This window comes from Helianthus annuus, chromosome 4 (genome assembly GCF_002127325.2).
Source record: "Helianthus annuus cultivar XRQ/B chromosome 4, HanXRQr2.0-SUNRISE, whole genome shotgun sequence".
Lineage (NCBI taxonomy): Eukaryota > Viridiplantae > Streptophyta > Magnoliopsida > Asterales > Asteraceae > Helianthus > Helianthus annuus.
This window is the reverse complement of record NC_035436.2, coordinates 180,450,211-180,468,547: the sequence shown is the minus strand read 5'-3', so window position 1 is coordinate 180,468,547 and position 18,337 is coordinate 180,450,211. Positions and strand designations below refer to the sequence as shown.

Genomic DNA, 18,337 nt, shown 5'->3' with positions numbered 1-18,337 from the left:
AGAAGTAGGGCGTTACAAGTATGTAATTTAGGTTTTATTTAAATTAAATTTATAATTTATAATTTTAGTTTTTTTATTGTTAATTTAAAATTAAAAAAAAAAGGTTGTGAGCGATGGAATTCCATCACAAGTGATGACCATTTCCACTAAAAAAGTTTGTGAGTGATGGAATAATGGTTGATGACATGGCGGAACTTGATTGGATGTTGTGAGTGATGAGTGATGACCACCCCTACCCCCCTCATAACATCATCATCAAATTCGCCCCTCTCTCTAAATTCGTGATCATCAAGATCACCAGTGGCGAAGCTTAATATTTCCGACGGGGGGTCGAAAACGTATATACCCAAAAATTTCTATACGAAGACTACATATATTACACTACTGAGCGAAAAGTTCTGGGGTCGGGCGCCCTCTCGGCCCCTTAATAACTGCGCCCCTGAAGATCACCTAACTTATCCTAGCCATACACCCTAAACGGGAACTCGATCAGGACTAGGAACGTGTCTACCTTCATTTCTGCGATTCCAGGATTAACATACACACACGTTCTATCTTGTTGTTTCTATCATGTTTTAATAAAGAACTGATCAACATGAACTTGGTTTGTCCAAAAGAAAAAAATATATATGCACACATGCATATATATTAAAAAGTTCAAAGAATTTACTACAAAAAGTCACAATAGCCCACGATACATGGGTAGATTGATCGAAGGTGATGCCCGTGTTCAAACTATGCTCAGACTCAGCACAAAAGAAGTAAGGAATGTTCCACAATCAATGGTACGAACGTGTCGAGTATCCATCATAGACAAAAAATGAAAAAATGAAACAAGACAATGAACATACTGTATTGATGCCACATAGTTAATATCACTATTTTGTTGGTTTGCGGCGTGAGATGGAGGGTCTCTCAATTAGGGTCGACAAATTCGACACAATTCTTGAAGAACTACGTGTCATGATTGTGGGTGACGGGAAAATTCACAAAAATCATGAGGGTAAGACCACACGGTGTGGATGAGCATGAAGAATGGACATTATTCGACATGTGGAGATTATGAGTTCCGATCTCTCATCGTCTGACGAGAATAGAATTAAATTGTTAATCCCAGACGACAACGATGAGGAGAAGAAAAATTGGAGCCTTCCACGTCGTGCAGCGTTTTCCCTCAACCAATAAATGGCATTCACGTCGCGTAGCGTTTGCCATCAACGCCTGTAAAAATGGTATGAAAGTTGCATAATCAAAGTAAATCAAGAACAACACCAGAAATAATGACAAAAGGTGACATAAATTTTTTATTTCTTAACCAACCCAGAAAAACACCCAGACCACCCTTGATCTTACAAACTGTAAGATCTATAAAATCAGTACAACAATACACAATCAACTGATAATAATCAGTTGATTAATAGAAAAGATACAACCGATACACTAAGATCCACAGGATCTATCAACAATACAAAAGAAACAACACAAGATCTGCAACAATCTTCAATGATACAACGGCAGATCAATCGCCAAACTCAGAGAGAACAGGAGAGGATTATGCGAGACTGAAGAGAAGTATCTAGAACCCTAGATCTCAACAACTGCACTTATATAGAGTGTAACTTTAGAAGTTACAGTTAGGTCCAAAGGAATTGCAATAGTTGATCGGGCCCCTGAAATATTTCATATATAACCCTCCTGTTATAACCTGTGACAAAACTGGAACAAAAGTTGTTATAACAATCATAACAGACTAGGCCCAAGTGAACTCCAAGGCCCATACCAACAACAGCCCAGATCAATAACTTATGAGAATAAATCACATGAACATGCAGGCTGAATGAATTATAAAAGAAAATGTAACAATTTATTACATTTTAACATCCCCCATAATTCAAACAGCAAACATGTTCAGCATTCCAAGTTTTTTACTCAGAATTTCATGTTGTAAACTATTCAGCCCTTTTGTGAACAGATCAGCCAACTGATCTTCAGATGCAATTTTTTCAGGAATGATAACACCACTTGCAATTTTTTCCCTCAAAAAATGCAAATCAATCTCAAATATTTCGTTCGTTCATGAAAAACTGGATTAAACGCAATTGAAATAGCAAATTGACTATCACATAACAACTTAATAGGCAGTTTTTGTTCAATATTCAACTCTTTTAAAAGATTTAAAATCCACATAACTTCACAAGAAGCAGAGCACATCGCTCTTTACTCTGCTTCAGAAGTGGATCTAGCAACGACGCTTTTTTTTAGACTTCCACGAAACAAGAGAACTACCTAAGAAAATACCATATCCACTGACAGATTTTCTAGTCACCAAACACTTGCCCAGTCAGAATCAACAAAACCTTTTAAAACAAAGTCATTTTCTTTCTTAAAAACAATCCCTTTTCCTGGGGACTGTTTCAAATACCTTAGTAACCTTAATGCTATATGCAGATGACACTCCTGTAGAGAGTGCATAAACTGACTTAAGAACTGAACGGCATAACTTATATCTGGCCTTGCAATAGACAGATAAATAAGTTTGCCAAAAAGCTTTTGAAAATTAGTAACATCTTTTATAGCAGTTTGGTTTAACTTTAATTTGTTAACTATAACATGACTTTGTTCTATAGGAGTATTAACAGGTTTAACACCTAGATATCCAAATTCACTAAGCAGTTCAAGACAATACTTGCGTTGATTCAAGCACATACCATTATCAACATACAAAACCTCAATACCCAGAAAATACTTTAAAATCCCCAAATCTTTGATTTGGAAATTATCACTCAAACATTTTTTTACCTTATTAATCTCTACTTCAGAGTTTCCGATAATAACAATGTCATCAACATACACCAAAATCACAACAAATACAGAATTATCAGACAAAACATACATAGAATGATCACAAAGACTTTGAGCAAAACCCATTTTAAACAGAACCTCATTCAGCCTTTCATTCCACTTCCTAGGGGCTTGTTTTAAGCCATACAACGACTTGACTAATTTGCAAACTCTAGTTTCATTTTCGGGAAAGTACCCAGGTGGTAATTTCATATATACATCTTCAGTAATAGAGCCATAAAGAAATGCATTATTAACATCCAATTGGTAAATTTGCCAATTATTTTTAACAACTATACTTAGAACACACCTAATAGTTACCATTTTAACAACCGGAGAAAACGTTTCTCCAAAATCCAACCCTTCACGTTGACTATACCCTTTTGCTACCAACCTAGCCTTAAATCTTTCAACTTCACCATTAGACTTATATTTAATCTTGTAAATCCATTTACATCCTATAGCTTTTCTATCTTTAGGCAAATTTACTAAATTCCATGTACCATTTCTATACAACGCCTCCATTTCCTTGTTCATGGCATCAACCCACCTAGGATCTTTAACAACATCACTAAAGCGTGTAGGTTCAATTGTTTTATTAAAATTGGCACAAAACAGAAATTTTCACAAGACAGATTAGAATAATTCAGACTTTTCTATCCCATACCTAACTTTTCCCTCAACAACATACTCATCAAACCGTTTAGGCATTGAAACATTTCTCGAAGAACGTCTAACATATTGATTGCCCTCAGAAATATTTATGTCATCATTTAATCCTGAAGTGTCCTCTGCCCTACCACTGTTACCTAAACTACTGCTCACCTGTTCTGTTTGTTGAACAGGTTCAACTCCAGAATGAGAGGCTGATGTAGAGGATGACAGTGGTTGCTGATCATCACTAGCAGGATCATGAGCACCACTTGTACCCTCTTCATCATCGGGCATGTTAGGAACTTCAGATGTAATGTTATCCAAAAAGTTTAAATGATTCAGACTTGTTTCATAAACATTTTCTTGGTTATCAAAAGACTTAAGTTTAAAAGGGTACACAATTTCATAAAATTTTACATCTCTAGAATAAAACACTTTCTTATTGTCCAAACTCCATAACTTATATCCCTTTTTACACTAGAATAACCAAGAAAAACACATTTATCTACATGATATGCAAATTTATCAGGTTCATTTAAAACAGTACTGAAACATAAACACCCAAAGTTCCTTAAATGTGACAAGGAGGGTCTAAATCCAAACATTATTTCAAACGGACTTCTACTATTTAACACATAAGAGGGTAACCTGTTAATTAAGTAAACAGCAGTTAGGATGCAATCAGACCAAAACCTTAAAGGCAAGCCACCCTGAAACATCAAAGCCCTAGCTGTGTTTAAAAGATGTTTATGTTTCCTCTCCACAACACCGTTTTGTTGTGGAGTATAGGAACAAGTAGTCTGATGTATAATTCCTTTAGATTTACAAAACATGCTAATATTATTATTCATAAATTCCGTCCCATTATCGCTTCTAAAAACTTTAATTTTCTTTTTAAACTGAGTTAAAACCAATTCATAAAAATCTTTCAAGTTTTCAAACACTTCAGTTTTGTTTGATAAAAAATAACACCATACGGACCTAGAAAAGTCATCAACAATTGTCAAAAAATATTTGAACCCTTCATAACTTGTGACTTTGTAAGGACCCCATAAGTCTAAATGAACTAAGTCTCCAATGGATTTGGTTTTATGTTCGCTTAACGGAAACGGAACTCTAACTTGCTTAGCCTTATGACATATTTCACAAGGACCATGATCACTTGAAATTAAATTAAGGCTTGATTTTAACACAACTAAAACCTGATCCGAAGGGTGACCTAACCTACTATGCCACGTAAATGATTTCACAGAACTATTAAAACTAAAATTTGCAAAATTACCATGATTTCCTACAAGATATAATCCACTATCCTGCCTACCACTCATCAGGATTTTCTTTGACTTGGAATCCTGTAACAAACAACTATCTTCTTTAAAAACAACAGAAACTTGATTATCCTTAGCTAACTTATACACAGAAAGCAAGTTAACACAATAATCAGGAACATAGAAAACATCTTGTAAGATTATATCCTCGGTTAATTTTAGATTTCCAATCTTTAAAACCTTAACATTTGTTCCATTAGGGTGACTCACAACAATACCAAATTCAGACACATCAACAGCATTTATTAAAAATTTGTCAGACTTGACCATGTGTTGACTCGCTCCTAAGTCAACAATCCAACCATTATTATTATTAAAAAACCCAGAACTAGAACAGCTGACAAAATTGGACACATTAAAACACTCACCTCCTATACTAGGATTCTGAGATTCTGACCCAGTGTTCTCACCAACTAAACTCAATAACTTGGTAATTTGTTCAGATGTAAAAGGTAACCCAGACATAGAAGAAGCAACAGACTTACCAACAGCTGAATTAGATTTATTATTATTATTAACAAAACTGGTTTTATTAGAAGAATTATTATTATTATTACTCCTCTTTTTAAAACCTGGAGGATAACCAACAATTTCAAAACACCTATCAATAGTATGATCTAACATGTTACAATGAGTACATTTCAAGTTTGGGTTAGGCCCTCTATTAATTCTCCTTCTATTATCAGACACTTGATTAGATTTAGACACAAAAGATACTTGAGTAGATTTCGACCCACTACTAGACTGCCTATGTGATTCTTTTCTAGAGATAATAGAGAATGCCACCTTTACAGAGGGAAATGGTTCTCTTGTCAAGATATTAGTTCTCACAGGTTGATATATATCATCAAGACCCATGAGAAACTGCATTAGTTTTATAAGTGTTGAAAAATCATTAAAATCTTTAGCTGCTTGACAAGAACAGGAAGGCAGATGAAGCATAGCATCAAACTGCTTCCACATAGTTGTCAATCTATTATAATACTCAGCAACGGAGCTGCCATTTTGAGAAATACTATTAATCTTTTTATACAAGTCATAGACAACAGAACCATCAACCTTGTAAAAAGACTCTTTTAGATCTGTCCAAACTTCAGACGCCAATTTAGAAAACACTTGACCAAGAAACAGTTCTTCAGACACAGAATTCAAAAGCCAAGTTAACACAACTAAATTGCATCTATCCCATTGATTAGCTAAGACTTCATTATCCTTAGACCGCTCTACTTTACCATCCACAAAACCAAATTTGTTCTTAGCTTCTAAAGCTAATTTCATAGCACTTGACCATACAGCATAATTTTTAGTTCCTTTTAGTTTAATGTTAACAATGGTTAAACTACTAGAATCACTAGGATGTAAGTATAGTGGATCTCCTATGTCAAGTTTACTGATCAAAGTTTGTGAGGTACCATTACCATAACCCATGGTAACAAAACACAAAGAGCACAGACAACAGATAACAACAAAGAAGTTATCAACAGATAACACACATAATATAAACAACAACCAAAATAAACCAAAAAAGGCGAAGCTGAGTCAGGGACCAGATTCCAGGTTCGTCACTCAGAGGTGCCTGGACAAGCCTTTACTCAGGAGCCACTAAACCCTACTGAATATAAACAACAACAAGACAAAGAGAACCACAAATAACAACACAGGAAAGAACAATAGAACCAACACAGACCAGACAATGCACAAATAACAGACAGACTCGATCAAGTGCCGGCCCGACTAGTCCGGTAAACAGGGATGCCTAGACACACAAAAATAATGATGCAAAAACAAAAAACAAATGGATAGGAACGATCTTACAACGGGTGCAAAGCTTCCAAGATATCAGATCAGTAGTTTTCAAGAACTACTAAATCTGATATAGAAAATCCCCAAATAATATGACTGGTTGGTTTGCCCTAAAAAACCTTCAAGGGTATTTTAGAGACCAACGCAGTTTCAAACACCACAAGAAGATGAGAAGTCTCCTGCTCGACAAAGAAAACCCTAACTAGGGTTTCAGCCGTACAACAAGAACAGCGTTTCAGGCGCACAACAAGAACAGTAATCTCCCAAGATCGAGACGATCTATCCAACCACAAACAGATCTGCAACCCTAAACACACCAGGAGCAAACCTAAACACAAATCAAAGCCAAATCAGTACAACGCAGCGGTAACAATACGAATCAGGAGCGATTTGCTGCTCTGATACCATGTAAAAATGGTATGAAAGTTGCAGAATCAAAGTAAATCAAGAACAACACTAGAAATAGTGACAAAAGGTGACATAAAATTTTTATTTCTTAACCAACCTAGAAAAACACCCAGACCACCCTTGATTTTACAAACTGTAAGATCTATAAAATCAGTACAACAATACACAATCAAGTGATAATAATCAGTTGATTAATAGAGAAGATACAACCGATACACTAAGATCCACAGGATCTATCAACAATACAAAAGAAACAACACAAGATCTGAAACAATCTTCAAGGATACAACGGCAGATCAATCGCCAAACTCAGAGAGAACATGAGAGGATTATTCGAGACTGTAGAGAAGTATCTGGAACCCTAGATCTCAACAACTGCACTTATATAGAGTGTGAGGGACCTGATTGCGAGCAATCAACAACCACAGAGACGAGAGTGTTGAATTTTTTCAAATGAGAACTGAAAGTGTGACTGGGTGTAAACCCCACTCTAAAAAATTACAAAGGATGGAAACACAAAATATATAAAATACGGTGGCCATTCTGAAATTTTTTTCCTCCTACAAATACTCTTTCGTTTTGTTCATCACTCTGAATCTGCACCAAAAATTTAAGCCGATAAATCTTGACGCCAAAATCTCTATCAAATGGTAAGTAAAACAATCAGATCCACCTAATATATTATTTTGTTTCGCTTATCTTAATCGTTCATGCATTTGTGATATTCGATCCGTGAATTGTGAAGATTGATCACAGTAAATTTAGCGATCAACAATCTGTTTTGTGATTTGAAGTTCCAATTTTGTTTTGTGATCTGTTATTTGGAACTGCTGTTTGATTTTTGTGATCGGTCGGTAGTTAGGTTATGAGGATTTTATGATTTGTAGGACTCAGATCTGGAGGAATTCAGGTGTTATGTTTATGGTGAATTAGGGTTTTTTTTTTGATTCTTGATTGAAATGAATTTAGTTATTAGGTGTTTTTAGTTTTAGTAATGGTATTGTGAAAGCTAATTTAAGATCTGGTTTTGTTTTCTTATATGTAAATATTATGGGGTGGAGGTAATGATTGGGCATGCTTTTTTCATAGGGCTTTTGTGTAGGGAAGTCTTGATTTAGCTACGTGTTTCGCTGACTTTGAAGTAATTGATGTAACGTCGTTGCTTACTAGTTACGAGTACCAGTGTTGTAAAAATCGCTAGGCGTTAGTCGGGCGATGGGGTACTGATTAGCGATTAATCGGATTGGAATTTTGTATGTGATATATCGAACTTATATATACACACACACATCATTATGAATATAATACCTCAAAGTTCACGTAGTATAGTTAAAAACATAAATAATTAAGCTTAAACATAACAAATCAAGTACATAAAAATTCAAATATTAACATATTAGTTCAAATGCTTCGGACAACAGGAGGCTTGATGTCGGAATATATGGTGCGATTACTCCGTTATATGTAAGACCAATACTTTAAGTAAAATGGATCAAAAGTAAGGTTTACATGTACATTATATGAGTATTGCTAGCTATGTGTTTGCTGCATGCTTTTCCTGCCTGAAATCTTCATGTTATAGTTGATTGGATGAATAAAGTTTTGATGTATTTATGGGTTTTTTTCCGTTTGTAGGAGTCTTGCCCTTCAGTGAAGAACATTTTACTATTGGATTCAGAGGGCAACCGTGTAGCTGTGAAGTACTATTCAGATGACTGGCCAACTAATAGCGCTAAGGAGGCGTTTGAAAAATCTGTGTTTACCAAGACTCAGAAGACAAATGCACGCACAGAAGGTGTGCTTTATAACCCTTTTTAATCCTTTGCTAATTTGATACCTGATTGATATGATTAAATGGCCGGACATTCACAAATGAAGAACCAAGAACAACAAATGAATTCCAAGTGGTTATCTTAGGATTGATCCTCTAGTCCTCCAACATAAGATTAATCTAGATCCTTCCAAAACCATAGATAATAATTTGGAGAGAGACAAATTCTAACCAAATATGACTCCTAAACAGAAGGAGAGAAATCAAGCTTAATCTTATCTAAAGCCTGAAATAGAATACCCGGTATTGTAAATAGCTAGCGTGCTTCACATTGACCATGCAATTATCCTCAAATTTCAGACACAAAAAATCAAGTTCTGCAAAAATAGCTAAACGGATTTTTGTTCTTTATATCAAAATAGTTGTTAGTTTGTTACTATGCTCCTCTGCATCATAATCACATGTAGCTAGCTGTATGTACTTATAACTTATGTTCTTCAATGATCCTTTCATTGACTTCATCTTAACTAAGATTATAGCTGTTAAATAGTTGAGTCAAGTACACGGACGGTCCCTGTGGTTTATCAAAATTTTGGACTTGGTCCTTGGCTTTCCAAAATTACACAGATGGTCCCTGTGGTTTGCACTTTGTAACACATTTAGTCCCCAACTTTGCTAAAAGTACATGGTTGGTCCCTGTGGTTTGCCCCCTTGTAACGCATTTAGCCTTTAACTTAAACCTATTGAAACCTTTAGATTCGTTAACTGGGGACTAATTGCGTTACAAAGTGCAAACCACAGGGACCATCCGTGTACTTTTGGAAAGCTAGGAACTAAATCCAAAATTTTGGTAAACCACAGGGACCATCCTTGTACTTTTTGTTACCATATATATTTTGAAGAAACTTTTAGAGAATGAGCATGTAATGTTTGGCTTGTACTAATGTGCAGCTGAGATAGCAATGTTTGAGAACAACATTGTCATTTACAAATTTGCTCAAGATCTTCACTTCTTTGTTACTGGAGGTGATGATGAAAACGAGCTCATTATATCCACTGTTCTTCAGGGTTTCTTTGATGCAGTGGGTCTACTGCTTAGGTAATTTGCAATGAGTTTACTTCATCAGTTTGTTTTTATATCAATGAACGCCAATAATATTCTCTTATCAATCATGTGTATCAGGGGCAATGTGGATAAGAAAGAGGCACTTGAGAATTTAGATCTCATTTTATTGTGCCTTGATGAAATTGTTGATGGCGGGTAAGAATTATTAGTTGTTAATTTTCAACTATAGATCTTTACAGTTGGAAGACTTATAAAGATCTATTTACTATAATTTGCAGAATTATTCTGGAAACAGATGCAAATGTCATTGCTGGTAAGGTTGCAAGCCACAGTGTAGATTCTGGAGCTCCTCTCTCTGAGCAGGTACCCCCCCCCCCCCCCCACACACACACACACACCAAATAAATAAATAAATGATAATAAGTTTTGTTATTTTTTTTTTTATTTTATGCTTCAACATTGTGAAATTATCTTTGCAGACGATAAGTCAAGCATTGGCAACTGCACGCGAACATCTGACAAGATCTCTCCTCAAGTAATAAACTTTGAGCTGAATCAGAGAAAAAAATCGATCTTTTTGCTCATTACTGAAAGATTGCTATATGATTGTGACTTTGAATTGAATTTTTTATTTTTTTATTTTCAGTGTATGATGCGACAGTGTGAAGTTTAAGCAAGCCCAGTTTCCTGATTTCAAATTTGAATTCTGCAGCCAGAGGAAGAACAGTTTGGACACTAATTGCAGTGTTTTCTTTGAAAATCAGACATGAATTGGTATCTTTTGTTCTTGTTGTGTTTCTTATAGATCATTTTAATCAACTTTAATGTGGTTTCATTAAAGTTGATTTTTGTTTTAATTATATAATTACCAATTGCCGAATTTGAATATTCTATCTTCAATAGTGAGAAGATTGTGTATTTTGAATATTCTTATGAGGGATATTGTTCTTTTCCATTTAGGTTTCTATACGAGATTTGAGGTTTTTTAACTAGTGTTTGTTTGGGAGAACCAATTTACAGAAATCGTCTATCGCCACTTAATCATATGATGCATCTTAGTTTTTAAAGACCATGGAAACTTGGAAAATAATACGTAACTAGCTCGGTGACTTTAATGATGTCCTATTTTTTTTTATTGAAACCTTGGGATCGACCTCTTACTTAAAAAACTGGTTCTAATAGCAGTTATCACCTTACCAATTAGGTTGTCTGCTCATTACAAAATCAATTGAGTAGAAAAGATTCATATAAACACTTATTCCTATACAAAGTAGTTAGGGAGTTACGGTGTAGCGCTTGTCGAGTATAGTGAGAGATTCATAAGCGATTATGTGGTGTTATACAACCAAGGGATATTTACAAATACTTATTAGTATACAAACTAGTGACGGTGTAGCGCTTGTCAAGTATCGTGAGAGAGATTCATAAGCGATTATGTGGTTATATAGCCACCAACGGATATTTACACACTTATTAGTATATAAAGTATTGACGGTGTAGTGCTTGTCAAGTATGGTGAGAGAGATTCATAAGCGATGTGGTTGGTTATATAACCACCAAGGGATATTTACACACTTATTATGATGCAGGAACTGCAATCCACCGCATATAACACGAGATGGAAGCGAAATATAACACAAGAGAAATACTCTTCAAAAGAAAATTGATACAGTAATATTAATATTATTATTGAATCACTAAAAAAATTACATAGAACACCCTTATATAGGGAAATTTTAGCAATTTGTTTTTATGTGACACTACTGTTTTTATGTGACAACTAAGAAATTAAATGCGACAATCAAGAAAATAATGTGACAACTAATTAATGTGCATATATGTTTATGTGATTTTTAAAAGTCAACTTAAAGATGGGATTTGTATTGAACTTTTACTAAGAAATTAAAATCTACATAAAAACTTTTTTTGGTCATGGAAATTATGACAAAACGTTGTGTAGAACCAGTTTGATTTCAAACCAGCTCATGAGCTATACCAAGCATAAATTACTATTAAAACAAGATCAAGCATTTGATCATCAAAAAAACTATAAATTACTTGGAAATGAAAGTGGAATTAACACCCACAAAAGAAAGGAACAAAAAGCAAAAACGACGAAACGTTTATAAAAGTCAAAACTAACGAAAAATTAGCACGCACGCATGTTCCTACATCAAAACTAACTGAGAACCGAAACGATAAAACACCGGTAGTAGAATACAACCTCTCAAGGCACAGGGCAGCAGCAGCTAAACGCAAGTACTCGTTTCTTATCATTAGATTATTTCAAACTTGAATTATTGCCACTTTCAAGCTCGTTACAAGACCCTGAAAAAACCCGAGTCAGGTATGAACCGATTAGTAGCTGTTTTGCCATAGCTGTTGCGACTGCTGCTGAGGTTTCGGTTGGCCTTGGGACCCACCAACAAGAGACCCGTCTCTAGGGTTTTGCTGTAGTTGATGTTCCTGGGATATTCCCGTCTGGGAGTGGTAGTAATTTGGGTAGTTAAGAGCAGCCCCACCATAACTCTGAGACGGCTGCTGTTGCTGCTGCTGCTGCTGCGGTTGACCTTGCCTGAACCCGCTTGGCTGCTGAGTTTGACCCTGGAAACCGTAATACGTGCTAGCTTGAACACCCGGCATTGTTCTTGAACCAGCTCCATGAACCCACATTGCCGAATTCTCGTTCTGGAAAAATACAAAGAATCCAGATAAGACAAAAGGTGGGATGCTATTATGGGTTGGTGGCTTGAACACCCGTGTTCGTTCATTTATGTTCGTGAACGTTCGGTAACGTGTTCGATAGCCCATTAGTGTTTTTAGATTTTATATTTTATTTATATTCAAAAATCCGACAAATAAAATATAAAGTACTTGTATTTTACTTATATACTTCAAAATTCTGATGGTATTATAAATTGTGTTCACAAACGCCGTTTGTTTCCATTTGTGTTCATGAACATTAGTTTGTGCTCATCAACGTTCGTTGCTTAAAAGTTAAAACAAACACAAATGAACACGAACAGGTTAATTTCCTTAACAAACGAACATAAAATCTCGTTCGGCAAGCGTTCATGAACAGCCGTGAACACATATTTTTCTTAACAAACGAACATGAACAAGGTCTTGTTCGTGTTCGTTCGGTTCGTTTGCAGCCATAAGCGTGATAGTAATAAAAGCACACTTTAGCCGACTTTTGACCCATTTACATTTTTGAACTTCAATTTTAGTTAACAAGAGCTGCAAGACGTAAAAGAGGATACCTGTTGAAGCGATAGCAGCTGACTGTTATCTTTGTAATGCGCGTTCAACACATCATCATAATTTAAAGTGGACCCCGCAGGGCCTGCAGGTTGATTAACTTGATAGTTTCCGGGAATTGCGGTAGAATTACCAAACGAACCATAACCAGACGGAACAGCTGCAGATTGAGGCAAGCTGCTAACAGAAACACTGTTCTTGTATTGAGGAAGAACAGCCGCCAGCTGTTGATGATAAGTGCTATTTCCAGCAAACGCTTGCTGAAATCCAGATGGCATGTATGTATAACTTTGAGGTAAGAACGGGTAGCTAATCATGTTTGCAAACGGACCCAATGGGAGTGTGTGTTGAGAGTAAGGGTGCACGGCTAGGTGTTGTGGAAGAGCGGGCCCTGTAGCAATGGTGTTGCCAGGTGGCGTCTGTTGTGTCGGTTGAGATGATGAGAAAACACCAGTCTTTAAAGCCTGGAATACCAATATGATAAAACACATATATATTTTCAATAAATATTAACAGATTTCATATGAATGAATGAAGCGAGTTAAATTCAGTACATACCTCTGCCATAGAAATAGTTGAACCACTTATGGATGGCACGGAGTTACCATATTTGGTAGCCATTGATTGACTAACGGGGAACGGTGAATATGAAAGATCGGATTCTCTAGCAGGATGGCCATTTGCTGCTAACAATGTGTTCGGTAACGAATTTGTATATGCAGCCTGCTACAAAATCAAATACAAAAATATTTAATTGTCAAACAAATAACAACCATTGGATGATCACAAAAAAAATAACGTCATTCAGTTAGAGAACGCATATGAAGAATATAACTATTGCTATTGTAACCGTACCATAACATTCGAGAAAGGAGTTGCATTTGGCAGCTGTGTAGGTGTCTGCGATTGAGGGAAACCTGGATTCAAGAGATGGGTAGTGTCAAACGAATAACCCGATCCAGGTGTTGATGAAGGAAAACTATATTGACTCTCATGTGCCACCTCAGCATTTTCTTGCTTCAACACCTCTGTTTGTGGAGCAGAAGGTAAATCGTAACTTCCAGGATTTGGCCCCGCCTGGTGGACCGCATTGTTCTCTGCTGGTATCATAGATTCGCTACCATAATACTCAGAATTTCTGCAACAAAAAAAAAATATACATAAAAACAGATAAAATTAAAAAAAAAAATAGGTGGAAATTTTGAGCCGACTAGACATGGGTCAATTCAGGTGATGTTTTTACATCAATCAAATAAAAACATAAAAAATAAAAATGAGTCGAAGATTTGTAACCATATTTAACATGCTAATCACTTATAGGAAGCTTAATAATTAGAGTAAAATGCCATTTTCGTCCCTGAGGTTTGGCCGGTTTTGCGACTTTCGTCCAAAGGTTTGTTTTTCCACGTCTGAATCCAAAAGGTTTAAATCTTGCTATTTTTATCCAGCTCGTTAACTCCATCCTTTTTTCGTTAAGTCAGGGGTGTTTCCGTTTTTTTTGTTAACTTAAGGAGCAATTCGGTCTTCTTCACTTTTTATAAAAAGACTGAATACCCCAGAAAAAGACTGAATTGGCCTTTAAGTTAACAGAAAGACTGAAACACCCCTGACTTAACGGAGAAAAATGGATAAAGTTAACGAGCTGGATGCAAATGGCAAGATTTCAAACCTTTTGGATCCAGATGCGGAAAAACAAACCTCTGGACGAAAGTTGCAAAACTGGCTAAACCTGAGGGACGAAAATGGCATTTTACTCTAATAATTATAAGCATTGGCTGATTCAAAGTCAGCCTGACCCGATATGCTTTAAACTCTACAAAAAAATTACCCATTCAGAATGGGCATGTTTGGACCCATTACCTGACCCGCCCACCCATCTTGACAATACAAGATTAGGGTTATACCTAGTTTCAGAAGGCCGAACAGATGAAGTATCAGGCTCAGCAGGTGTTTCTTCCGTTTGGTTTCCTAACTGTCTAGACGCAAAAGAGCCAGAAAACCCGGGATTCATGGTAGAACCGAAGCTCCCGAAACTCAAGTGCGAGCAATCAGCAGTCTGAACTTGCAGGTGGTCCGGAATCACTACAGAAGGGATGTCCTCTTCAGGTTCATCAAACTGTCTTTCTTCTTGTATATTAAGTTGCTGCATGTTTGTACTCACTGAAGATGCTAACGCGTCACCTTCCTCAACTGAATGAGTAAATTGTTTTTATTTTTTGTAAACATCAGATATTATTAGCATTTTACTAAGAGCACTAAGAAAAGATAACATTAAAGCTACGTTGAACATACCTTCGTTATGCTCAAAAGCTTGATCCTCATGATACAAACCATTGTCATGAAGAGATGCACTCCCAGATGTATCCTCATGCGTATTTCTACTTGAAACAACGTTTTCAGTGTGTTCTTCAAAAACATGTTCATCTTCGGCTGGCGTCTCTTCTATACGAGAATCAATGTATTGATTGCTTCTTTCGTAATCCACATTGTCCGACTCAACATGAGGCTCGGGAGCCGCTACAGATTGCACATTAACAGGCTGTGGCTGCTCCATAACGGGCCAGTCATCATCGTGAGAAACATGATGATCGTTGTGTTCTTGATGCGTCTCTGGAGCTTTATAAGAATTGTCCTCCCATGAATTCGGCTCATAATATGTTGATGGCGGCTGAGGTGGGACCGGGGTGCTATAAACCTTGTTTTGCGGTTTGCCCATTTTCACAACGTCAGCCATTGACTTTTGACCGGGTGCACCCATCCAAGCGGATTGAAACCCAGAAGAGGGTGGTTGTGAAACCGTTGCGGTACTATCAGCTACACTGAAAGTTGATGCTTTATTTTCATAGCTAACAGAACCACTGCAGTCACAAGTAGAATAATTTAAGCCTTCACGAAATGTCAAAAAAAAAAAAAAAAAAAAAAACATGATGAAAATAATAACAACTAATTTTTTGAAACGTTTGACGTACCTGTAAGTTGCAGGGGTTCGACTTGTATTAGTCGACGCAACTCCATAAGATGGTGCAGATGATCTTGTGTAAGAACTTGTACCGTTTTCCCTCTTAGATTTTCCATGTAAACCACCAGATTCTTTGAAAAATGAACAGAATAAAAATTAATAATGGTTCAAGTTTCAATAGAAATAAATAAATGTTTGATTTTTCACAAAATGTAATAATTATATACCAGAAGAGCTAAACTGTGATGAACCACCACGCCCAGAATAACGATCTGTACCGCTTCTGGCACCGCGGTTTGATGTGCTACCACCACCACGAGGCCTAGATTCTGTGGTATCCTTAACCTGATGCATAGCAGCAGAAATAAGATACTATAACCATAAATATGTTATATGTTATAAGGAAAGTGCATAAAAGCACAAGACCGCCTGAATAATGATACACGTGAAAATTTTGCAACTCATAGAATACAAGAATAAAAAAAGTGCGTAACCCGCAAGTGCAAAAAAAGATTCACACAAACAGATTATGAAAAAAAATGTAATGCAAAAAGTAAGGCAGATAAAAATAAAATTGGTTATCATCGACCTCCACGCACCTCTTTTTTCTTCTCTCGCTTGCTCTTCACCTCGTGGAAAGGATCTGCATGATAAAAACATAAACTTTATATCCGAAGAACCGATGTTTTAAATTATGAGTATATATAACACGGACTTAGGTATCCTGGGAATGTTATTGTAAGTTGAGCATACATAAAAACACCAACAACAAGATTGTTGAACTCAGAATATATAACGAAGAATAGGTAAACAAAAAAAAAACACAGTGCAAAATTAAAGTCACTGCCATGAAAAATTAAAGTGGGCGCACATGAACGATCAAGATCGTGTTACCTTATTCAACAAGCTATAGATAAAGAAAGCCACTATTGGCATTATTTCGATTATGGGTTGCAATCTAGAATCTAAACCAAACGTCCTTAACTTCTTATACACACTTCACATCCAATACAAAGATAACACACATGCTTCATGGTTAAAATACAATAACAAAGTTAGTTTCTTTAAATCAAATTAACATCATTATGCACTTCCAAAATTTAAAAAAAAAAAGTAAAGTAAATCCCACAAACTATAGCTTTTAACCTAGATTCTTATTTCAAAATTTGAACAACAGCAAAACAAAGCCACTTGAATTTTTATAATATTTCAAATCTGCATAATCAAATTATCAAAACACATAACACATATAAGTAATTATATCTCCACACACAAAATCTTTAATTTTTTCCCTAAATCCCCAAAAGAAACAACCTTAAAAATACCCAATCGCCGCAGATTAATAGATTATGACCATCATAAAATAAACAAAAATAAAAACATCTAAAAAGACAGATATTAATAATAAAAATTGTATGTTTATAATAACCTTGAGAAAGAAGACGATTAACGGCTTCGTTAGGGTCCATATTAGAGTCTTTTAGGGCGGCATAGATCTCAGCATCCGATACGCCGTTAACAATCTCTTTAAGACTCTGTACCATCTTCCTAGATGCCGAGGGTATTCCCTGAACTCCTCCGCCTCTGCTGCCCATAGTTAGTGTCAGATCTGCCAATCACCGGCGATTTCTGTAATAATAATAATCGGAGAGTGATGATGGAATCCGCCGCGACCAGAAGAAGATGTATGAAGAAGAAGCAAGCTTTCGAAAACAAAACCCTCCCACTCGCCCACTCCTCTCCTCCTTTTATTCTTTCTTTTTTCCTTTTCGTAATATTATTATTATTTAATATTTAATAGATTTATTATTAATAGATTTACATTTAATGATATCGAATCCAATTGAATTTCGAGTTCGATGCTATGGTTTCCAACATGATAAAAAGAAAAATTTTAGGCCTCGGGCAAAAGAAAAAAATTAGGCTCACACTTTATATTAAGAAGCCATAATACGTCGATATCTTATCTTATCTTATCTTACTATATAATAAAAGAAACTACTTTAGGGACACTTTTCATCATATTAGGCCATCTCTTATATAGTTATAGATAATTATTATTTTAATTTAATCTCTTCTAATTAATTATAGATAACCCTTCTACTAAATATTATTTAATTTAATATGTTATATTATAGATAACCCTCCAACTAAATATTATTAGTTTAATATCTTATGGATAATTATTATTTAGTTTAATCTCCTTCTCATTTATAATATTATTTATTTGAATTAGTTATATTTGA

At 35.6% G+C, this 18,337-nt stretch overlaps 2 protein-coding genes across 3 annotated transcripts; one reads left to right on the top strand and one right to left on the bottom strand.

The window, feature by feature from the left end:
• The first annotated feature begins 7,533 nt into the window (after positions 1 to 7,533).
• LOC110937394 (coatomer subunit zeta-1) lies at positions 7,534 to 10,836 on the top strand. Its single transcript, XM_022179820.2, has 7 exons — positions 7,534 to 7,684; positions 8,670 to 8,829; positions 9,757 to 9,904; positions 9,989 to 10,066; positions 10,150 to 10,234; positions 10,351 to 10,406; positions 10,518 to 10,836. Exons 1-7 carry the CDS (start codon positions 7,682 to 7,684, stop codon positions 10,522 to 10,524), a joined length of 537 nt encoding a protein of 178 aa, XP_022035512.1. The 5' UTR covers positions 7,534 to 7,681; the 3' UTR covers positions 10,525 to 10,836.
• A 1,065-nt stretch (positions 10,837 to 11,901) lies between these two features.
• LOC110937393 lies at positions 11,902 to 17,867 on the bottom strand. Of its 2 annotated transcripts, none has more exons than XM_022179818.2 (10): positions 17,521 to 17,867; positions 16,691 to 16,734; positions 16,319 to 16,436; positions 16,102 to 16,222; positions 15,425 to 15,990; positions 15,037 to 15,322; positions 13,988 to 14,270; positions 13,691 to 13,858; positions 13,135 to 13,596; positions 11,902 to 12,559 (listed from the first exon to the last, which is right to left on the bottom strand). In XM_022179818.2, the coding sequence occupies exons 1-10, from the start codon at positions 17,684 to 17,686 to the stop codon at positions 12,230 to 12,232; spliced, it is 2,544 nt and encodes an 847-aa protein (XP_022035510.1). In that variant the 5' UTR covers positions 17,687 to 17,867; the 3' UTR covers positions 11,902 to 12,229. The 2 variants fall into 2 exon arrangements, with proteins under 2 accessions (XP_022035510.1, XP_022035511.1); XM_022179819.2 differs by having other exon boundaries at positions 13,691 to 13,855.
• Between the last annotated feature and the right edge of the window lie 470 nt (positions 17,868 to 18,337).